Here is a 24,338-nt window from a genome sequence, read left to right as displayed (position 1 = left end):
GCGATAAACTACACGGGCATCGTATTCCTGCATACGAAGAGCCCATCTTGCGAGGCGGCCGGAGGGGTCTTTCAGGGAGGATAACCAGCAAAGCCCATGGTGGTCCGTCACGACATCAAAGGGACGACCATAGAGATAAGGGCGGAATTTGGTAAGAGCCCAAACGATAGCCAAACACTCTTTTTCCGTCACTGAGTAATTGGACTCTGCCTTCGTCAGGGTGCGGCTTGCATAGGCGACAACGTACTCATGAAAGCCAGGTTTGCGCTGCGCGAGTACAGCTCCGAGACCAACACCACTGGCGTCGGTGTGAACCTCGGTAGGGGCCGTCGGGTCGAAATGGCGCAGGATAGGTGGTGCGGTGAGGATGCGGCGTAAGGTATAAAACGCGTTGTCGCATGCGGGTGACCACTGTGAAAAGTCGGAGCTGCTGGATAGGAGTTGTGTTAAAGGGGCAGCAATCGATGCAAAGTTTCGGATAAATCTACGAAAGTAGGAACACAGGCCAAGGAAGCTGCGCAGTTCTTTGACAGATGTAGGCTTGGGAAAAGCAGCGACCGCTCGAAGTTTGGCTGGGTCGGGAGAAACGCCTTCCTTCGAGACAACGTGCCCTAAGATAGTGAGTTTACGAGCGGCAAAACGGCATTTCTTCAAGTTTAGCTGCAAACCGGCGTCAGAAAGGCAGTTCAAGACGTGCCTCAGGCGATGAAGGTGGGTGTCAAAATCCGCAGAAAAGACGACGATGTCGTCGAGATAGCAGAGGCATACCTTCCATTTTAATCCCCGCAAAATGGTGTCCATCATCCTCTCAAATGTTGCAGGCGCATTACAAAGGCCGAATGGCATAACTGTAAATTCGTATAAGCCGTCGGGGGTTACAAAAGCGGTTTTGGGGCGATCGGCCGCTTCCATGGGGACCTGCCAATATCCGGAACGAAGATCGAGGGAAGAAAATAGTTCGGCCCCTTGCAAACAGTCCAAAGCGTCATCGATGCGCGGAAGAGGGTAGACATCCTTCCGCGTAATCTTATTAAGGCGGCGGTAGTCGACACAAAATCGGATGGAGCCGTCTTTCTTCTTGACCAGCACAACAGGCGAAGCCCAAGGGCTACTGGAGGGCTGGATCACGCCGTCTTGGAGCATTTTATCAACTTGCTCTTCGATAACATGGCGCTCGGTGGCAGATACACGATAGGGGCGCTGCCGCACTGGTGCGTGGTTGCCGGTGTCGACACGATGGGTGACCGTGGAAGTTTGGCCCAAGGAACTCCGATGACAGTCGAAGGAGGAGCGGAACTGGTGAAGGAGGTTAAGAAGCTGCGTCCGTTGCGGGGAAGGAAGATCGGTGTCGATAGAGCGAAGGAAGAGGTCTGTAGCGGAGGAATCAGGCGCAGAAGATGGAGGGCTGAGCGCAGTCATGGCTAGATGAGGTGAATCGGCGGGGTCCTCACAGGTGAGAATGGACGCAATAGATTGTAAACTGCCGAGACATTCGCCATGGCGCAAAGCAGTAGGGAAGGAAAACGGGTTAGAGACCCATAGCACGGAAAGGCCTGCAGAAATAGTGAGCACAGCGTAGGGCAGCGGGAGGGACTTGCGGCGCAGAAAAGTGCAGGCTGGCGTGAAGAGAACAACGTCATCACAAACAGAGTCACAAGAGATGCTTACAAGCGCAGTGGAGCTGGGAGGAAGGATGATGTCTTCAGTGACGACGGCTTTAGCGCACGGAACAGAAGGAGCAGCGTCTGGCGAGACATTAGGCAAAGCGGAGAACCCAACTTCTGCGTGAGCGCAGTCGATGACAGCTTCGTGACGCGACAGGAAATCCCACCCTAAAATTAAAGCATGTGAGCAAGAAGGCAGCACGACGAACTCGATGGAGTATAGTGTGTCCTGGATTCGAACTCGAGCGGTGCATGCTGCTAACGGCGTAATCGGCTGTGCGCTGGCCGTGCGCAGCGTGAGTCCCGAAACTGGCGTCTTAACTTTCTTTAAAGAAGTACATAACTTTTCGTCCATTACCGAAATCGCTGCACCGGTGTCTATCAGAGCCATCACAGACACGCCCTCAACAAAAACATCAATAAGGTTTGCTGGTGATCGATGAGGTCTTCGAAATTTCGACGGGGGCGCAGTTCTTGCCTCCGGAACTGCGGCGCCTAGTTTTCCTGCTGAGGAGAATCAGGGCGACGTCGCATGGGGGAGATAGAGCGGCGTCGAGGCGAAGGGGAGCGGCGGCTGGAGAGGGCTGAACGATCAGGGGAGTAAGGACGACTTGGCGTTTGGTCGACAGGCTCAGAATACTGACGGGTTGAAGGCCAGTACCCCGAAGATTGCGCACGTGGGGCTGGCGTTTGGAGATGGCGACGGCAGTAGCGCGCGACGTGGCCAGGCACTCCGCAAGTGTAGCATACAGGACGGTTGTCTCTGGTGCGCCACGGATTGCTTGCTCTTCGAGCTGGTCGCAGGGCAGGTGCCGACGCTTGCACAGGCACGTACATTGTAGGATAGGACGACGGCGGGGGCTGTACTAGAACGTCGGCGTAAGTCCGAGGACCGGCTACAGGTCTTGGGGCGACGTCGGCGCAAGGCATGGGACTGGTGACAGACCTAGGAGCAGCATCGGCGTAAATCAAGGGTGCGGCGACAGGTGGCGGAGGATGGAAGGATGGAAGCGCCTCAGTAACCTGGTCTTGTATAGCCTGTCGAAGAGCCGGGGCCAAATAAGGCGGCGCCTGTTGAGGGCTAGGCAGAAGAGAAAGTTGCCGAGCTACCTCTTCACGGACGAAATCTTTGATTTGCTGCAGCATAGAGGTGTTGTCAGCTGCAGGCGCCAGTCCAGAAAGCGATTCAACCTGGGCTTGTTGGTGTTTCCGAGTCAATAACCGCTGTTTGCGCAGCTCCTCGAAGCTTTGGCAGAGCGTGAACACTTCCTTAACGGTGCGCAAGTCACGGGGTAATAGCATCTGATAGGCATCATCGTCGATACCTTTCAAGATGTGTTTTATCTTGTCGGCTTCGGACATGTTCGCATTGACACGTTTGCATAAGTCAATGACTTCTTCTATATAGCTGGTGAAGCTTTCGCCGACGTGCTGCGAGCGTTCACGCAAACGCTGTTCAGCCCGAAGTTTCCGGACAGTGGGGCGACCAAAGACTTCGGCAAGCTTCGTTTTGAAGGCTGTCCATGTTCGGATGTCTCCCTCATGGTTCCGATACCAGAGGTTAGCGACCCCCGTTAGATAAAAAATTGCGTTGTTCAGCTTCGCATCGTCGTCCCATCTATTGTACAGGCTCACCCGTTCGTATGACGCGAGCCAGTCTTCCACGTCATTCTCATCGGCTCCGCTGAAGATTGCCGGATCTCGCTGGCGAAGGGAGCCGGCGCAGATGAGAGCTGGTCCCGTTTGCACAGATTGATTTTGGGCGTCTTCTGGCATTTCAAGCGTGGGAAGAGTGCGGCTACGCAGCTCCACGATGGAGATTTCTACCCCGCACCTCCACCAAATGTAAGATGGGTACTGGGACGGTTAGAGGAGCAGGGCGCCGGTGGTAGACGCAGAGACACAGGCCTCGTAGACACACAGGTCGAGCACCGAGAGCTCACACACAAAGCGATGGCAATGCCGCTCAACACAACGGTCAGAAGTTCGTCGTCGTCTTCGCCGGAACAAGAACTTCTTCGTCGTTACACATGTAATTTTAGCCGAGTGCTCTTCAGCAGGTTTCGAGTTTTTGGAGGTTATTGGCAATTTTTTTCTTTTGACGTTTTAGGAACCAGCTATTGCGTTTTCAGCATGAAATGCTTTTAGCGCCCGTTGTCGGCAGTTTGGTGACGTCACGCCGAGACCGAGAGCCATCATCCGGGCACTGAAACCCACTCATCCGGGCATTGAATTCCACTCATCCGGGCTCTGTAACGAGAACATCCGGGCCCCGTACGAGACTTATCGAGATTCAACGAGACTCTCTAAGCCCTCCTACGGGACCGGCATACAAGCGCCGGTTGCTCTCCAAACGAGTCAAAAAAAAAAACTGCTGCCAGTGTCTTCTCAATGTTTCTCAAGATATCAGTCAAGCTGTGCATTTGATAATGCACGGAATTATAATTTCTGATTTCTAATAACGCGTGCAAAAAGCACATAGATGCCACAATACACTTCGCTGTCATACGTCATCTGTTAGGGGCTTTGAGAGAAGGCCGCTTAGAGAAATTTAGCGCCCGTTGTCGGCAGTGTGGTGACGTCACGCCGAGACCGAGAGCCGACATCCAGGCACTGAACTCCACTCATACGGACACTGAAACGAGAGCATCCGGGCACCGTACGAGATTTAACGAGACTCTCTAAGCCCTCCTACAGGACCGGCATACAAGCGCCGGTAGCTTCGCGCCGAACGGGTGGTGGCGTTCCTCTCTTCCTGTACGGTGCGGTTCGGTTGTCCACCGAGATGACAGAGAACTACTGCGCCATTTCCTTTCCTCAAAAAGCGTTGCGTTCAAAGGGCAAGGCATCGCGCCGAACGGGTGGTGGCGTTCCTCCCTTCCTTTACGGTGTGGTTCGGGTGTCCAGCGAGATGACAGAGAATTACTGCCTCATTTCCTTTCCTCAAAAAGCCTTGCGTTCAAAGTGCAAGGCATCGCGCCGAACGGGTGGTGGCGTTCCTCCCTTCCTTTACGGTGTGGTTCGGGTGTCCAGCGAGATGACAGAGAATTACTGCCTCATTTCCTTTCCTCAAAAAGCCTTGCGTTCAAAGTGCAAGGCATCGCGCCGAACGGGTGGTGGCGTTCCTCCCTTCCTTTACGGTGTGGTTCGGGTGTCCACCGAGATGACAGAGAATTACTGCCTCATTTCCTTTCCTCAAAAAGCCTTGCGTTCAAAGTGCAAGGCATCGCGCCGAACGGGTGGTGGCGTTCCTCCCTTCCTTTACGGTGTGGTTCGGGTGTCCACCGAGATGACAGAGAATTACTGCCTCATTTCCTTTCCTCAAAAAGCCTTGCGTTCAAAGTGCAAGGCATCGCGCCGAACGGGTGGTGGCGTTCCTCCCTTCCTTTACGGTGTGGTTCGGGTGTCCACCGAGATGACAGAGAATTACTGCCTCATTTCCTTTCCTCAAAAAGCCTTGCGTTCAAAGTGCAAGGCATCGCGCCGAACGGGTGGTGGCGTTCCTCCCTTCCTTTACGGTGCGGTTCGGGTGTCCACCGAGATGACAGAGAATTACTGCCTCATTTCCTTTCCTCAAAAAGCCTTGCGTTCAAAGTGCAAGGCATCGCGCCGAACGGGTGGTGGCGTTCCTCCCTTCCTTTACGGTGTGGTTCGGGTGTCCACCGAGATGACAGAGAATTACTGCCTCATTTCCTTTCCTCAAAAAGCCTTGCGTTCAAAGTGCAAGGCATCGCGCCGAACGGGTGGTGGCGTTCCTCCCTTCCTTTACGGTGTGGTTCGGGTGTCCACCGAGATGACAGAGAATTACTGCCTCATTTCCTTTCCTCAAAAAGCCTTGCGTTCAAAGTGCAAGGCATCGCGCCGAACGGGTGGTGGCGTTCCTCCCTTCCTTTACGGTGTGGTTCGGGTGTCCACCGAGGTGACAGAGAATTACTGCCTCATTTCCTTTCCTCAAAAAGCCTTGCGTTCAAAGTGCAAGGCATCGCGCCGAACGGGTGGTGGCGTTCCTCCCTTCCTTTACGGTGTGGTTCGGGTGTCCACCGAGATGACAGAGAATTACTGCCTCATTTCCTTTCCTCAAAAAGCGTCGCGTTCAAAGTGCAAGGCATCGCGCCGAACGGGTGGTGGCGTTCCTCCCTTCCTATATCCACCGAGATGACGGAGAATTACTGCGTAATTTCCTTTCCTCAAAAAGCGTCGCGTTCAGAGGTCAAGGCATCGCGCCGAACGGGTGGTGGCGTTCCTCCCTTCCTATATCCACCGAGATGACAGAGAATTACTGCGTAATTTCCTTTCCTCAAAAAGCGTCGCGTTCAGAGGTCAAGGCATCGCGCCGAACGGGTGGTGGCGTTCCTCCCTTCCTATATCCACCGAGATGACGGAGAATTACTGCGTAATTTCCTTTCCTCAAAAAGCGTCGCGTTCAGAGGTCAAGGCATCGCGCCGAACGGGTGGTGGCGTTCCTCCCTTCCTTTACGGTGTGGTTCGGGTGTCCACCGAGATGACAGAGAATTACTGCCTCATTTCCTTTCCTCAAAAAGCCTTGCGTTCAAAGAGCAAGGCATCGCGCCGAACGGGTGGTGGCGTTCCTCCCTTCCTTTACGGTGCGGTTCGGGTGTCCACCGAGATGACAGAGAATTACTGCCTCATTTCCTTTCTTCAAAAAGCCTTGCGTTCAAAGTGCAAGGCATCGCGCCGAACGGGTGGTGGCGTTCCTCCCTTCCTTTACGGTGTGGTTCGGGTGTCCACCGAGATGACAGAGAATTACTGCCTCATTTCCTTTCCTCAAAAAGCCTTGCGTTCAAAGTGCAAGGCATCGCGCCGAACGGGTGGTGGCGTTCCTCCCTTCCTTTACGGTGTGGTTCGGGTGTCCACCGAGATGACAGAGAATTACTGCCTCATTTCCTTTCCTCAAAAAGCCTTGCGTTCAAAGTGCAAGGCATCGCGGCGAACGGGTGGTGGCGTTCCTCCCTTCCTTTACGGTGTGGTTCGGGTGTCCACCGAGATGACAGAGAATTACTGCCTCATTTCCTTTCCTCAAAAAGCCTTGCGTTCAAAGTGCAAGGCATCGCGCCGAACGGGTGGTGGCGTTCCTCCCTTCCTTTACGGTGTGGTTCGGGTGTCCACCGAGATGACAGAGAATTACTGCCTCATTTCCTTTCCTCAAAAAGCGTCGCGTTCAAAGTGCAAGGCATCGCGCCGAACGGGTGGTGGCGTTCCTCCCTTCCTATATCCACCGAGATGACGGAGAATTACTGCGTAATTTCCTTTCCTCAAAAAGCGTCGCGTTCAGAGGTCAAGGCATCGCGCCGAACGGGTGGTGGCGTTCCGTGGACTGCCTGGCAGCGCTACAATACGCTGTCGCGTTCCACTCCTAAAGGCGGAGCTTAAGTCATCAATTAGCAGTTAATTGATTAGTCATTAATCAGTAATTACTCTCTAATTCGTTACTAATAAGTAATTTGTCATTACTTCGTCATCAATTATGTGTGACGTAATTCAGTGGTAACGTCACCAGTGTCACATACGCAAAGTGGTGCGGAAAACGCTTTCGCCTCTACGTACTTTAGACAGTTTCGAACGCGTTGCATGTAGTACATTCTTGTCAGGCCTGCGTCTCGTCGTGTCTGCGTACGCTTCGTGTTATGCCCGTGAACATTTCATGCTTACTCTACTCTCGGTTACGGGAGAGGTAGAGATTTTTATAGCTAGGCATACTGCAACGCAAGACACAGCGGTTCAGGCAACAAAATGGCTCTTACCGCTGTAAGCATGAAAAATAAAGAGTAAGATCGGTTAGAAGAGGTTATCTCGAGACAAAGATGGCAAATAAATCATGCGTTCTAACAGCAAGAGCAAATTCAGTGTGTTTTTTGACAGGGAAGGGAGTGGGGCGTCTCGGCAATTTCCAGCCAGGTGTACATAGTTTTCAATCAATCAATCAATCAATCAATCAATCAATCAATCAATCAATCAATCAATCAATCATTTTTTATTCAAGACAATAATACAAAACTATTGTCTTGGGGGACGTGACAAAAGGCGGAAAAGTGGCTGACGAGGTCACGCCACCCTGTGGCAAGCAGCGGTTTGACACTCATGCAGAGTTTCAACAGAGTTTACATGCAGAGAAATGTCTTAGATGAAACTGTATCCCCCAACCCCCTTATTATATATTTTTTTACAGTGCAAGAATATGTACAGGAACGGAGTACAAGGATAAGTGCAGCAACTTCTACTAGCAATGCTTGTTAACAAAACACTTCAAACATAAAATACATGTAAACTATGAACTTGAAGCACATGAAACATAAAACTGAAAACAAGAAGAAAAACATGCAAACGTGACACGCTAGTCTTCCTTTAAGAATAATCCCTTCAGTGCTTTCTTAAACCTGCTTAATGAAAGACTTTCGGCTAATAGGTCATGAATGACGGGATAGCTGTTTAATAGATCTGCTATCTGACAGCTTAATCTCTGATGTCCATAGTTTGTTCGAGCTCGGGGCTTGACTATGATGCTCTTTCTTAAATCGTACACACTTCTTTTTTCCTAGTATTTTGTTTCAAATGTAGATTGATCCAACCGGTATTGGCGGTAAACTTCCAGGCGTAGTCTGTATTTGTAGAACTGAGGCATTTGGAGTATTCCATACGATCTATAGTAGGGCGCACAACTAGAGGACAGCTCTAAGTTATTGATAGCGCGTATTGCTCTTTTTTTTATTGATAGTAGGGAATCTGAATTTGTTTTCGTAGTGGTTTACCACACAAGAGAGCAATGGCTAAAACGTGAATGTATAAGAGAGTAGTACACCAGTCGTTTGATAGAAGCTGGCAGGCAACACCTAAGTCTGTTTAAGATGCCTAAGGCACGAGTGAGATCAGTTCTAAGTGTGTGGATGTGAGCATTCCATAAGAGATTTTCGTGGAATGTCACACCTAGAAATCTGGTAGTAGAAGACTGTTGTATGTCCAGGCCATTAAATTTTAAACATGGAATTGTATACATTTCCGTACCTTTGGAGCGAAAGAGTACATACTTTGTTTTGTTTATGTTTAATGCGAGCCGGTTACTTCCCAGCCATGAGGTTAAGCCGAACATCCAATTGTTTGCCTCCCTGGACAGCGCATCTAAATCTCTACCCGAAAAGAACACATTGGTGTCGTCCGCATATAAAACCAAATTCGAGGCACCCGGTATATTTACAATATCATTAATATAGATGAGAAATAAGACTGGCCCTAGGATGGACCCTTGTGGTACACCATACAACAGGGTGTTCGTCTCTGAACATACACCATTGATAACAGTATACTGCTCACGTGAAGTTAAATAACCCATGAGGAGAGCCCCAGCTATACCCCTGACACCGTAATGCTGAAACTTTTTTATTAGTATATCATGTTGTACACTGTCGAACGCTTTTCTAAAATCGAGGAATATACCCAGAGTTAGTGCCTTAGGAAATGCTCACTACATTTAGTTTAATGTATTCATTATGCTCATTATGTTTTGTTTGCACCAGGACACGAGGACAACAAAGAGCTGGAAGGGTTGAGCACAGAAAGGATATGCGGAAAACGAAACTGCATTCCATTTCAACAAACGCCAAGAAGTACAAGTTTAGGGTTGGCAAATGAACAACAAAAAAAAGCATGAAGAGTTCACTCAAAAAAGGCATAGACAAGTAGAATAGTGCAAAAAATAATTAACGGCTTAAACTGAAAGCGGATGCCGGAGGAAAAATGCAAAATATAAACGCTCACACTAAGCAAAATGCGTACGACGGCAGTCATTGGCTACAGAAACAAGAGGTGAAAAAGCACACTGGAAAAGGAGAGGTTGCAGCTTAACGATAGCTGAATCGAGTGTGGGTAGACTGTCCTCTCTTTGGAGGAATTGGTGAGGTCTGCCTTATGTTTGAAAATAAAATTGCATAGCATAGTTGCAAAGTAGAACACGTCATGGTCGATCATTTTCTCACGCTTTGAAAATACTTTGCATTGTCTCTGACTAGTTAGGTGCATTTGGCGACGGATAGTTTCTCTAACGAGCCCGCGACGGTGGACGTCCAGCTACATTTGTAAGAAAATAAAACAATGAGTTGAACTCAATCCAACAAAAATTGCGTATTCTTGCATGCCATTTTCTCGGCTTGACAGCACCTGTTTTAATTTAGCGCTCATAAGACTTCATGCTTTTTCTTAATGCATATTCCATGCTCTTAGCCTCCATAATAAATCTCGCTCCAATGCCCCTTAGAAATGGGGAGGAGGGGAACAAAGTCGTCATCCTTTGTTTTTTATACCCTAGCAGCGATGCAGAATCATTGAACGAGAAGATCATTGTCCTATCTAACACCCATGCTTTATTCAGCCGTGTGGTCTTTATAAACAACTGGTGCCTGACAGCCGTCCTGCCCTTGAAGCAGCCTTGATTCTAAGGAACCACTGGCACGGGCCCCAGAGTGGCGCAGACGGCGAAGCACTGACGCAGTGTCTCGAAGCTGTTAGCGTTGCCGTTGCAGCCTCCGTAAAGGAACGATTTGCACTGGTTTGTCTTGGCTTCGTAGTAGAAGCGTGGGATGAAAGCCACGCAAGGGCCGGGGTACGGTGGGAGAAAGCACAGGTCTGCCACGTAGGACGGGAAAAGAAAATAAATCAATGACCTAATATGCAGCAGCATATGGAGAGAAATAAATTAGGGTCTTGTCAGAGTTAGCCACAAAAACATAGATTTTTCACTAAGCTTCAGTTCTTTCAATGAATAGAAAATACAAATTATCCAGAGACTTATTTCACTTCACATTATTGTCGATGTGTTTTTCTCCGTCTAACTTGATACATACAGTGGACCAGCAGCACAGTCACTTCCAGTTGTTTCTCAGCCGTCGTGGTTAGCCCAATTGGCAAACCGAATATAGAGGACAGCCGCTGGTCCTGGTTTAGACACCCGGACCAGGAGGAATTTTTAAAGGTGAAAGTTCTAACTATGCATTTGCTTTCTTTTTTTAAAGCGATCCTGTGCTCGGATGGATCCTGATGAACAATGTTACCCTTGCCGGTGAGTTTCAGGGCTATTATTGAAAGCGAATCTAAATTACTAACCACTAAAAGCCCACGTCCTGTCTTGATACTTGTCAGTAGATGTGCGGCTGATATATGTACTTCATACGAGAAAAATTACATGGCAAACACTATTTTTTTAGGAACTGGAAAAAAAATTCGCTTTAATAAGGGAAACAATTGTCGTAGCTGTAATATTTTTTACACTACAAAATCTGAAGGCGGCTCTGAAAATTCTGCTATGATAAATAGCACACGAATCTTGGGGCATATGTTCTGGTATGTTTCTTAAACATGTCCGGCCATCTCCCAAAATTAGGCGACATAATAGAATTATTGTTTTTAAGGAAAGCCGCAACGTACCGGGCTTTTTCTTCGCAGGCTCAGTGAGCAACACAGCCGCTTGTCCTTTTTGAAGGAGGATAGCTGTAAAGTGTTAAAGAGAGGAGCGAAAATTACTGCTCAATGGCAATCACGAGCAGTGGAAGACGTGCACAGCTTTCTTCGTAAGCAGCATTGCACAAGTTTTGCGGACGGAAAAGGAGGTACCCAGAGGGTGGTGAAGCATGAATTTAGGCTACTTTCCAGCTGATTATTCCTGGCATGGTTAAAACCGCAGATCGTAGAATTTCACCTATATGAATCAATAGGTGAGCCAAATGTTTTTGAACGTTCTCATGCAGCGCCCAATTTCTACCTTATTTGCCTTCCAATTACAGATAGCTAATTATTCAACAACTAGGAAAGCCAGATTACAGCCAACACTGCTACCGAATAGCGCGCGACGACAAGAGACAAGAAAGGTACTCGCAAGAAAGTACAGCTAAGATGTCCTGTGCCTCCCAAGTTCATAACATTGCTGCGTGACAGTATTTCTAGTGGAGGAATGGTGCGGCAGGGACAGACGTCAACGAAAAACAGAAAGCACACACATATGCGCTGGCGTGTGTGTTTTCCTTCTTTTGCTCTCTGCCGCACCATTCCTCCCAGTGCATGTGGCACCAACTGGCCCAAACCTTTACGCTGCTCGTAACATTTCTTGTTCGGTCGCAATCAGGGCGGAAAGCAGGACTAGTTGCTGGTTCCCGATATTATAAAATTATTCTAAGAGCGCTTGCTGCTGGGCTAGTTGGTTTTGGTTCATATTTGAATAGGTTTTAGGCGCAAAAAACAGACAGACACATAGGTAGGTAACAGGACGAAGTGCCAACTTCCAACTGATTTTATTGCATGCCTGAAACGCACTTGTAAAGCTTGTCCTCAAATGCGCAGGACGGTCACCTAAAGATCAAGAACGACTTGATAAGGCGCGCTCCAGGAATTTCTTTTCACAGTTAAACAATACAAATGATGTGTTGCTTACGCACATGTCGCCTTTCTTTTTGATAATAAACGCTTCTATCAATTCCCTAGCCGTAGTGTCATTGCTTTTGCCAAGAATGCGCACATCAGTGAAGCATGGCTCACAATTGCGGGACGGCCACTTACTAATGTGTATAGTCAGATCTGTGCCTTCCTTTTTCTGCTCTACATTTCTATCATGTTCCCTCGTTCGCTCATTCAGGCACCTGCCTGTCTGACCTATATAGGAGTGCCCGCAAGACAGGGGGATTTCGTAGACAACCCCTTCAGCACATTTCACGAACGGGCTCCTGTGCTTTCTTCCGCAGCCTCGTTCCTTGGCGTTGTCTTTAGCAGTCACCTCAAGTCAGCAAAGGTCACCTAGCTTTCTCGCTGCCGAGAAGGCGAGCCGTACAGCATGGCGGCTGGCAACTTTCTTCAAATTATGGGCCACACGATGCACGTATGGCACCACCACAGGTCTTACCTCTACCAGTGCCATTCTTTGTCTTGTTGAGGAGACATTCAGCCACCGCAGTCACGAGCGAACGGGGGAACCCGGCTGCAAAAAGCATATCCAATTAGTGATTAAAATTGTCCCGCATTTTGTGAGGGCATGACTTTTTGAGTGCCGATTCAAGGCAAAGCGAAGTAAAACCACGTTTCACAAGTTTAGAATGGCAGGAGTCAAAAGGTAGCAGCTGCTTTTTTGCACGCGGAAAATCTGCCCAACAGACCCGATCACCAAAGAACTCAATTTTCAAGTCTAAAAACTGTAATAAATCATGATCAGGTAGTTCGTGTGTGAACTCCAGTCCCTTTCCATGCTCTCTAAAAACAGATAAAACACTGTGCACTGTTTCGTTAAGGTTGTAAAGACCTTCGTTAGTTAAAACAATCATAAAATCATCAATATACCTAAAAACTTTGTGGCACCCGTGCTATGTCACATCTTTTTATCCCATATTGACCAAGCTCTGCAGCAAGTTTTACCCACTGACAAGGTTTTTAAAGTTTTTAGGTATGTTGATGATTTTATGATCGTTTTAACTAAAGAAGATCTTTACAACCTTAACGAAACAGTGCACAGTGTTTTATCTGTTTTTAGAGAGCATAGAAAAGGACTGGAGTTCACACACGAACTACCTGATCATGATTCATTACAGTTTTTAGACTTGAAAATTGAGTTCTTTGGTGATCGGGTCTGTTGGGCAGATTTTCCGCGTGCAAAGAAGCAGCTGCTACCTTTTGACTCCTGCCATTCTAAACTTGTGAAACGTGGTATTGCTTCGCTTTGCCTTGAATCGGCACTCAAAAAGTCATGCCCTCACAAAATGCGGGACAGTTTTAATCACCAATTGGCTAGGCTTTTTGCAGCCGGGTTCCCCCGGTTGCTCGTGACTGCGGTGGCTGAAAGTCTCCTTAACAAGACAAAGAATAGTACTTGTAGAGCTAGGCCAGAGGTCCCTCGAGAAGGGGTAAGACCTGTGGTGGTGCCATGCGTGCATCGTGTGGCCCATAATTTGAAGAAAGTTGCCAGCCGCCATGCTGTACGGCTCGCCTTCTCGGCACCGAGAAAGCTAGATGGCCTTTGCTCCCGTACTGATAAAGACAACGCCAAGGAACGAGGCTGCGGAAGAAAGCACAGGAGCCCGTTCGTGAAATGTGCTGAAGGGGTTGTCTACGAAATCCCCCTGTCTTGCGGGCACTCCTATATAGGTCAGACAGGCAGGTGCCTGAATGAGCGAACGAGGGAACATGAGAGAAATGTAGAACAGAAAAAGGAAGGCACACATTTAACTAAACACATTAGCAAGTGGCCGTCCCGCAATTGTGAGCCATGCTTCACTGATGTGCGCATTCTGGGCAAAAGCAATGACACTACGGCTAGGGAATTGATAGAAGTCTTTTTTATCAAAAATAAAGGCGACATGTGCGTAAGCGACATATCAGTTGTATTGTTTAACTGTGAAAAGAAATTCCTGGAGCGCGCCTTATCAAGTCGTTCTTGATCTTTAGGTCACCCTCCTGCGCATGTGACGACAAGCTTTATAAGTACGTTTCAGGCATGCAATAAAAATCAGTTGGAAGTTGGCGCTTCGTCCTGTTACCTACCTATGTGTCTGTCTGTTTTTTGCGCCTAAAACCTATTCAAATATTATAAAATTAGTAGCGGTTACAACAGGGATCGTTTGTAACGTGCGCCCATCTTCTTTTTATAGGTTTCCCGCCTGAAGCCCTGTACTTTTTCTTTCATTGACTGTAGAAAGTTGTACAGGGTGTTTCACCTAGGACTTTCCATAATTTTTCTTTCATTGACTGTAGAAAGTTGTACAGGGTGTTTCACCTAGGACTTTCCATAATTTTTCTTTCATTGACTGTAGAAAGTTGTACAGGGTGTTTCACCTAGGACTTTCCATAATTTTTCTTTCATTGACTGTAGAAAGTTGTACAGGGTGTTTCACCTAGGACTTTCCATAATTTTTACAATTAGACTTTTGAGTTAGAACAGCGCCTTTTCGGCATAGCGTTGCCAGCGCTGTACGATATCTGAATACCACTAAAACGTGCTAATTAGATGGATGTTAACTAATATTGAATTGTTAACTTTTGAACTACTACTATTAGGCTCATTAATTATTGAGAGGCGTGTAGCCACGGCAAGTAATATCCATATAATTTTAAAGAATTTTGAAAACGCCGTGCCCTCGGCGCTGTAGCCCAGTAACTTTTGGCTACACCGCGCCATATTATATCCGCTTTCGAGAAGCTTGCAGGCATAGCAACCTCTCCAGTGCACTTAAATTGGCGAAATAGCCAGAATTTGCTGGGCCACAGCGCCGAAGGTAACCGCGTTTTCGAAATTCTAAACACTGATACGGATATTACTTACGGTGGGCTAGACGCCTCTAAACCATTAAGGAGTATTACACAAATACTTAGAAAGTTAACTGTTGATTATTGTTAATCAGCCTGCTAGTTAGCATATCTTAGGTGTATTGTCATGTACTATAACGCTCACAATGCTATGTCGAAAAACCGTTCTTCTGACTGAAAAAGCCTATCTTCGAAAATTCTGTGAATTCTCAAGTGAAACACCCTGTATGCATGCACTCACGTTTTTCACCCGAGCACATCCTCTCGCAATCTTCCTTGGCCCCGTATCTGTTCTCGTTACCTCCGCAACCTCCGTAGTTGAACCGCTCGCATTTCCCAGAAGCCGCGTTGAACCACCACATCGGCATTAGTGCCATGCAGGGGCCCCTATCAGGCAGCTGGCCGCATTGCTTCTGGAAATCAGTGGCCGCTGCACGGTAGAGGAGAAATATTTGTCATACAGAATATTCCAGCCATACCAACTTTGTCTCAAGGATGAAGTGCCGAATTGAGAGGACTTTAGCAGAGCATACTGTGCACTTCACAGGTGCGTACAGATGAGCACGTTTGTATAAAGACAACTGACTCTCTACTTTGGACCGTACGACTACAAAGACAGAGTAGTTTATTTTCTCTTTTTTTCATTATGGTCAACTAAGTTCAGCCTTCGCATCCTGTCCTGTCTCTCTTCACCTGGGTTAATGATCGCTCATGCTTTAATTACACCGAATAACCGAGCGTCCACTGTAGCGCCCTACCAAAGGACCTTTCACTTTCTTACGTGCCGATAAATCTCGACCTAGTTTGGTGTAGCGCGGTATGAATTTTGGTGCTATTGGCCTTTAGCAAGTATTCACAGCATCCGTTATGTTCTGACACTCTGAGGGTAAAATAGTGGCCTGTAGTGCAGTAAAACCATCCATTTAGTACATACTAAGGTCACGAAATGCAATACAAATCTTACGAGCCACCGAAGAAAACACAAGTACCCAGAAAAAAAATCACCGACACATACCAAAAGCGGAGCTGAAAACGGCGAGGAGAATGTAGGCCTTCATGTTGCCCCACTGGTGGCGTCCGCTTCGTACCTGCCTTTTTGTATCTCACCGAGAACAATATGAGGAAGCATGTGTTTGCGCGTCAGGCGTAATCAGTTCTCTAGCGGCATAAATGATAAAAATAGACTGGCAGGAAAGCCCCTCCTGGCAGGGCAAACACCATTCATCAACGATGGTAGCGGCGTTTGGTGGTTGATATGTAAAAGTGAGCTGAACGATCGCCGAACGCGATGAGCATGAATCACAACTTGACTTCATATACAGTAGTGTCGTCTTTTTGCACCCACCATTTTATACATCCGGTGTCGCAGCCAGAGCGGTGATAGCGAATGGGGCCGGTGCGACGCCAGCTGATCACTTTATGTGCCAATTGAGTTAGTCAGCTACCGTTTTTATTGTTGGCATATTTGGTGTCCTTCTAAAACTAGGTTAGATCACGATAGAATGGTGCTTCGAACGCTGTGTGTTGACTGGCTGATATGAGAATACAACTTCTCGCAAAGCCAATGGCCTATGGCCCCAAAAAAAGCGTTTTGTGATTCCTGTCTTCCAAATGAATTATCCTGAACCGTCATAAGTTGCATCAGGTTCGTCGCAAGGCTCCAAATAACATTGATTTCCAGAACGTTTTTTTGAGATCCGGAGTTATGACATCACTTTTCGCGTTTTCAATCATCGGTCGCTCGCAACCTGAAATCCCCTTGATCTGAAGAGAACTTCATATAATTTTTCAAATCCTCTAAAGCAGGGCTGCCAGTCAGTGTAAAGCGTATGTTGTGGAATAAATAAATTTGTTTAATTAGAACGTATAACCTTTACACGTTTGGCATGAACACGAAAAAACGGAAACATGAAACGTGAGCTCCACATCATCTTGAAGGTACGTGTGCCTTCTGTTTTGGTGTATTTGCCCCAAAACATCCGCGGTCGTGCGTAAGAGTCCTGTGTATAAGCAATGCCAGTTTGAAATGCGAGGGATGTCTGCCTCATTGGCTACGACGAAATTAGGAACAAGGGTCTCATTACCATTCTTATCAACCATTAAGTGTAACTATTAGTAGCTACCGCTGCAGCTATTGTTTAGAAGGAGAGCATAGGCTTCTCACAAAAAAGGATGATGGTTCTAATCCTTGCCTCGTGTGCGAGCACTCCAATTAACTCAAGGCCTGAGCGACTGCGGAGCAACTCACGAAGACGCCAGTCAGACCTGTGACACCGCAAAGGGTGCCGTGTGACGGGTGCCAGGCGTACGTTGAGAAAGGTTACGCGACAATAAAAAATGTTTCAACCATCAATCAGGAGAAAGAGAAATGCGAAGAATTGCAAAGCATGATTGAGGACCTTAACTGGCGAAGAAGAAAGGTGGTTCTATATCTTAATATGTACAAATATAAAGTGTTGATATAGAGTCGCGGAAGGAAACAACTTTGTACAACAGGCAGTGAATTCTTGGAACCAGCCGCGGAATCAATGTGCTACAGGTGCTAACCTAAGGGGCCCAGACGAGGAGATTAACGAAATGGTTTGAACTTAATTTGAGAGCAGCAGAGGGATCTCTAGAAGGGATAATGATAGGCGTGACATTTGGAGGGGAAGAAAACATAACAGATCGTGGAAGAAACTGAGGCTAGCGATATTCTTGATAGGAATAGGACAATCCAGTAGGTACGTGACATAATATTACCAGCGAAAAGAACGTGGTAGAGTGGTGGGCGTATATATTGCCTGTTCAGAAATGATTTCGTCCAGTTAAATAGTCAGTCTGGAGTTTATGACTTCTACAATCTCCTATTTTTTGCGCTTAGATTATTTTATCACATACTGATCGATAACAGTAACAAGAGATGGGCACGGCCATGGCGTGCAATCCGAAAGCAAGATAACAGTGGTGTCTCAAGGCAATTAAATAGATTTTAAGAGAATTAAAGTGTAGCAGGGGGCTATAGAGGTTCAGATTGGTGGCTGAGATTAGGAAGCCTAAGATGATAGGCTGGCCGCAGCAATCCCAGCAGAGATCTGTTCGGAGAGATATAGGAGAGTCCTTTCTCCCGCAGCGGGCGTATCTAGGGTGGTGATGACGATGACAATTTGAAGCACCTTTACAACAGAGCACACAATGACAAAGCATGCGAAAATACAGCCCACAACAAAATTAGGGGTTATCAATTGGAGAGCTGCGGAGTAAATGCGACCGCATTATTTTTTCACTGACCTATCTATTCCACTTCTGATTCTGTTAGAAATCCGACTAAGTACGCAAACTTTCTCACGTTGTTAGATCGCGGCGAGTCCTCATATCAGTACCGGTGCACTGGCACAACTGTTAAGCGATGCATCGCCGCGATGGCTTAGTGCTTATGGAGCTCGGCTGCTGACCCGAGAGATGTGGGTTCGATCCCGGTGGCTGTGGTCGAATTTCGATGGAGGGGAAATTCTAGAGGCTCGTGTACTGTGCGATGTCAGTGCAGGTTAAAGAACCACAGGTGATCGAAATTTCCGCAGCCCTTCACTACGGAATCTATAGCCTGAGTCGCTTTGGGACGTTAAACCCCCATACACCAACGCTATTCCCGTCGCCAGAGATGCCGACGACACAAGAAAGCAAAACCGTGAGCACTGTACATTGCACGTCGTCGTCATCATCAACTTATACCTACGGCGCGAACAGATCGGATAATCTTGGCCTCGATCAGAGCTTATCTTGGGTCTAATATCTTCTCCGAGCCGCCGTGGTGGCTCAATAGTTATGGCACTCGGCTGCTGACCCGAATGACACGGGTTCGATGGCGGCCGCGGCCGTCGAATTTCGCTGGAGGAGAAATTCTAGAGGCACGTGCACTGTGCGATGTCAGTGCAGGTTAAAGAACCTCAGGTAGTCAAATATTCCGGAGCCCTTCACTACGGCGTCCATTGCGTAAGTCGCTTTGGGGCGTTAAGCCCCCGTAAGCTAACGCTGATATCGTCGCCAGAGGTGCCGACGACACCGGAAAGCAAAACCATGAGCCAACCGGGCTAAACACATGCTTTCGCACGTCTGCTCGACTTAACTACGTCAAAATTCTACCATTTTTTTTGTTCCGGTCAAGAAGCCGAGAGATGGAGGAGGAGGAAAAAAACTTTATTTCGTCAAACGCACGTGTAGATGGTACCGTGCTAGATGGCCATCAGTCCCCGACTGACGGAGACCTGGGCGGCCCAATCCATGGCCCGGACCGGGATGGACAGGTCTGAGCTCGCGAAAACGGCCTCCCACTACTCAAGAAAAAGGTCCTAGATCAGACCCACAGGGGCTGAGAGCTGCGTTGTGTTCTTCATTTTCAGCTCATGGTCTGCACGTGTGGCTTCATAATCAGATGATGTTTTCCTGAGTACGACGGCAGTAGGAGCTAGACGCATTTCATGCGTCAACACCGTGCACCAAAAAAAAAGAGAACAAGGTGAAGGAAAGGCAAGCTTTGAGCACAGAATTGGCACTAAACAGAGCCGCGGGCATAACATCAATTCGAGAAAGTGCACAGCGAGACAAGATATGTGTGCGAGCCTTTAAAAGAGAGGTGTATACTAAAAGAAAACTAATGGGAACTCTGCCCCGAAAACGCCACAAAATGATATTGGTGGCGCTGCAAGAAGACCACGACCTACGGTGTTTTATCGACAGTAGGCTCCCAGCTTTGGCTAGCTGCATTTCTTGCATTATTTGACCCGATAAGGCGTCTGCGCAGCAAATGTGGACTCTCCAGGTGTTTATCCACTACTTGAACCCACTCTGTGTTGGCGACTTAAAGCTAAAATAGGACAGAGCATGCAGGGTGTTTGGCTTAATCAGGTAAAAAAAAACTGACTTTCGGATATATGACGAGGTGATAAAGACGTTAAATGATGTTCATTTTCTTCCAGCTAACGTTCACTTTCCAGGCATGCAGGTAGGCCCACATTTCAGAGGTTCATACGCGCTTAAAGTTATCAAAAGCCTGATAGGAAGTCCGTACAGGCTGTGTTTAATGCCTAGTGCCGCACTACCTTGTAGACAGTGGCTACATCGTTGGGAACTAGTAGATGGCGCGTATAAATGTCATCATCTGCTTGCCTTCAAACAATGCCGATTTGAAGGTGGCTTTATAGGTATAGGTGTTAACGATTTCTAGTGCTTTTTCACGGATGCCGTAACGCGAGCTATAATTAAGCTTCTTCTATGAAGAAGAGAATGCGAAGCATTGGAGTTCTTTTATAGCAGCATCTCTCAGACTTTAATACCTACTCACCTCTAAGATGTGACTGGAAGTGAAATTCTAATTAAAAAAAATCACTGAATAGACACAATTTTTTCAGGCATACAAAGAAAGTTTGATATTTGTACAGCTTGATTCATATTGCAGCGAAGAAGCACGAACACAAGTAGAAGGAACACGCAAAAAACACGGACGAACGCTGCACTCACAACTGGTTTACTGCGAAAAGATTTCGAGCTTAAAATGGCTCACGCATCTGCGCACTACAGAAAGAAAACCATAACAAACACGTGCCAAGAAATAACATCTTATCATAATGCCGCAAAAAGGTTGTGTTCCGAAGCGTACAAAAAAACGGATGCATCACTAATGCAGCAATCTGCTTTTTCCTTTATGCGAAAGGCCTCCAGGAGTTCACGCGCCGTTTTATACTTGCTTCTGCCTAGAATTCGAACACTATCGAAACGTGGCGAACATGTCACGCATGACTGGCAGTGCCTAACCAAGTGCACATTCTCTTTGTTCTTTAAATTTCTTTGGTGCTCCCCTAGCCGGTCGTTAATACATCGCCCTGTTTGACCGATGTACACTTTTCCACATGAAAGTGTCAGCTCGTACACCACCTCAGAACCACATTGCACATAGGGCGTACATCGGTCAAACGGGGCGATGTATTAACGACCGGCTAGGGGAGCACCAAAGGAATTTAAAGAACAAAGAGAATGTGCACTTGGTTAGGCACTGCCAGCCATGCGTGACATGTTCGCCACGTTTCGATAGTGTTCGAATTCTAGGCAGAAGCAAGTATAAAACGGCGCGTGAACTCCTGGAGGCCTTTTGCATAAAGGAAAAAGCAGATTGCTGCATTAGTGATGCATCCGTTTTTTTGTACGCTTCGGAATACAACCTTTTTGCGGCATTATGATAAGATGTTATTTCTTGGCACGTGTTTGTTATGGTTTTCTTTCTGTAGTGCGCAGATGCGTGAGCCATTTTAAGCTCGAAATCTTTTCGCAGTAAACCAGTTGTGAGTGCAGCGTTCGTCCGTGTTTTTTGCGTGTTCCTTCTACTTGTGTTCGTGCTTCTTCGCTGCAATATGAATCAAGAATGTTACCAACTTGCCCAAAAACGTGTTTTACTCTTGCCCAAAAACATGTTTTACTCTTGTACAGCTTAGTTTCGCTTTTATGTGCCGCACTTCGGGCAGTGCAAGAGTGCAACAAGAACAAACGTTTGCCTTCGAATATTTATAGCTGTTTGGAAAAGTGCACATTTTTCCTCACGAAAGTGGCAGTTCTGAGGATGGGCGAAGTCCGGCAGCAGCCTTTTATAGGTTGTCGGGAATCGAGGGCCCATGATGCGCCGAGAAGCTAAGACACAGGGCCAACGCAATTTAACAATACAGAACCCATCGCAACACATACGACGACAAAAGAAAAGGAGGAACAACGCGTTTCTACCCTTCCCGACCTGCGTGTTCAGCTGTATTTTCAATACTTACTTATCTAACAACTTCCAAAGTGACGGCATAACAAAATTTCGTGGCAAGCAATCAAGCAATGCTCAAAACATGACTTCAGCTACAAAAGGTTTTCATGCATTCTATTTCTATTATGTACGTTTTATCATAATAATCATTAGCCTGACTACGCCCACTGCAAAACAAAGGCCTCTCCCATGTATCTCCAATTAACCCTGTCCTTTGCCAGATGCGATCACCGTATCCCCGCCAGTTTCTTAGTCTCATTCGCCCACCTAAATTTCTGCCGCCCCCTGCTACGCTTGTCTTCTCTGTGAATCCAGTGCACTACTCTTAAGGGCCAGCGGTTATTTTAGCTTCGCATTATATGTCCTCCCTCCTCTCGATTTCGACTGAGAAGGCATTAACCCACGTTTGTTAGCTCACCCAATCTGCTAGCTTCTGGTTTCCTATAGGACACACCTACCATTTTTATTTCCATACCTCACTGCGCTGTCCTTAACTTAAGCTGAACTATTTTCATAAGCCTTCACGTTGATGCCCCATAGGTGAGGTGCAGTAAGATACAGCCGTTGTGTACTTTTCACTTGAAGAATATTTGTAAACTGCCATTCGGGATGTGAAAGAACCGGCCATCTGCGTTGCTTCCATCCTTATTCCTCTCATTATTTCTCTCTCATGGCCCGGATCAGCGATCAATACCTGCTCTAAGTAGAAGCATTTACTTACCACTTCCACCACCTCGCTATCAATTGTGAACTGCAGAAGATTGAACATCACTTTCGTTTTCTGCATGTTAATGTTAAAACCTGCCGTTCTACTCTGCCTGTATAAATCATTTATCATGGTTTGCAGCTCATCTCCTGAGGGGCTTATCAAGCCAATGTCATCAGGGAATCGCAAATTACTTAGGTATTCTCTATTAATTCTTATGCCAAACTGTTCCCAATCCAATCAGCGCCTCGAAACACCTCCTGTAAACAGGCCGTGAATTGCATTGCCGAGATCGTGTCTCTATGCCTGGCACGCATCTTGATTGGAAGTTTATTGCTGACTTTATGAACCATGGTAGCTGTAAAATCGTTGTAGGTATTTTCCAGCATTTTCACAGAATACTCTTCTACGCCCTGATTCCGCAATGCCTGCAGGAGTGCTGACGCTTCCAGCTTAGTCAATGGTTTCTCATATCAGTGAACGCTGTATACAGGGGTTGTTTATATCCCGCACATTCCTCTGTCACCCGATTAATAGTGTAAATATGGTCTACTGTCGTGCAACTCGTCTTTATCTTTCGCAATGATGTTCTCTGATAGGCTGTTTTGACTGTGAGATGATCCTGTGATAGCTGTGCTTTGGTGGCGTGATCCACTATTAGTCTGCTGTTTACTCAACAAACTTTGCTAGCGCTTTGCCTTTTGATGTACACGGTTCCTTTACGTGCTGTTTAGTTGACGCGTTACTTCTATGTGTCCTGTTAAATATGCGCTGTTAATGCTGTTTTATGACAAGATGTTTCGTTGTGCTCACCAGAAATAACCCTTAAGGAGCCTTTATCAATAAGAAGTGACGCAGAAAAGCTCATCTTATTTGATTGGCTCGCCACTAAACTCGTATACTTGGAGGGATTATAAATTTATCTAATATACGATCGACTGCTGCTGGGAGTGAAAACCTAGTTCGACATGTAGTTCTAGTTTGTAGGGAACAATGCATTGTCCTAATGAAAAATGAATTTTAGTAATTCTTGTTACAGATTTCATTTTGGGGGGTATGAAGGCAGGCTGCCTTAGTTTTGCAGGAACGTACGCTGCTCTGCCAATAATTACATGACATGCAAAGTAAAAAAAAAGAACTCTCAAGAGAAGTTGCGACTAAGAAATAAAAAGGGACACACGTGCAATTATAACTGGCACCTTTAATTTTGAAGCAATGACATCATTGCGTTATATGTAGACGCATTGACTGAACTGAAGAGAAGTTGAAAAAAAGTGCGCATTTTGCCTTACATTTGAAATTTTTGGGGGGCACTCAGTGTTGGCAGATGACCCTGCCTCCTGATAGCAAATTTAGTAATCGGCACTTGCTATTTCGCGAAACTTACGATGAAATAATGCCACAAAAATTTAGTAGTTTTGTGATGGTTTGAGTAGTGATGTGTTTATAAGTACCGCCAAATAACGACAAAGCACATTATGGAGTTTTCCGCTTTACGCATCCTAATCACATACCCGCTTTGTGGTCAGAGAAAGATGTGCATATTGGGACGCGCCATGGAAATTACAGCGGGCATATCTAATGAATTTAGAATATTTCGCTCAATTACGTTATGAGGCATTTGGCTACCTGTCAGTGTGTGACCACGCCCCCTCTTGACAATGAAGGCACCGGGAGGAGGAAAATGAGAGGTTTGTTCAGAGTGCTGCCGCGCGGTCTTGGCTGGTGCGCTCCACCTCGTGAGACTAAAACTTAGCCGAGGTATAGAGCGGACGGGAAAACGTCGATGAACATGATAAACCCATGTAGGACTCTAGCGCATTCTAACACTCTTAAAAATATTGATTAGTAAATCCCAAGTTGTGTGAGGCACTTTACTTGAGCATATTGCAAGGCAGACATCTCG

The 24,338-nt window shown here is 46.9% G+C and overlaps 1 protein-coding gene across 1 annotated transcript; it reads right to left on the bottom strand.

Annotated features, from left to right (window-relative positions):
- Nucleotides 1-10,013: 10,013 nt before the first annotated feature.
- On the bottom strand, nt 10,014-16,072 carry LOC149334398 (BPTI/Kunitz domain-containing protein-like). The gene is made up of 4 exons (XM_089555123.1): nt 15,967-16,072; nt 15,193-15,381; nt 11,097-11,159; nt 10,014-10,298 (listed from the first exon to the last, which is right to left on the bottom strand). Exons 1-4 carry the CDS (start codon nt 16,007-16,009, stop codon nt 10,108-10,110), a joined length of 486 nt encoding a protein of 161 aa, XP_089411249.1. The 5' UTR covers nt 16,010-16,072; the 3' UTR covers nt 10,014-10,107.
- Nucleotides 16,073-24,338: the final 8,266 nt, after the last annotated feature.

The sequence above is a fragment of the Amblyomma mixtum genome, chromosome 8, assembly GCF_055824585.1.
Source record: "Amblyomma mixtum isolate Tamu chromosome 8, ASM5582458v1, whole genome shotgun sequence".
Classification (NCBI taxonomy): domain Eukaryota; kingdom Metazoa; phylum Arthropoda; class Arachnida; order Ixodida; family Ixodidae; genus Amblyomma; species Amblyomma mixtum.
Note: the sequence above shows the minus strand (reverse complement) of the source record. Positions and strands in the feature narration are given on the sequence as shown.

What these genes read in the sequence shown, in the direction of transcription:
- LOC149334398 (XM_089555123.1), bottom strand. Translation starts at nt 16,009, where the DNA reads ATGAAGGCCTACATTCTCCTCGCCGTTTTCAGCTCCGCTTTTG. An exon ending in CGTTTTCAGCTCCGCTTTTG is followed by an intron (nt 15,382 to 15,966) that starts GTATGTGTCGGT and finishes TCTACCGTGCAG; the next exon opens with CGGCCACTGATTTCCAGAAG. An exon ending in GCCTGCGAAGAAAAAGCCCG is followed by an intron (nt 10,299 to 11,096) that starts GTACGTTGCGGC and finishes CCTACGTGGCAG; the next exon opens with ACCTGTGCTTTCTCCCACCG.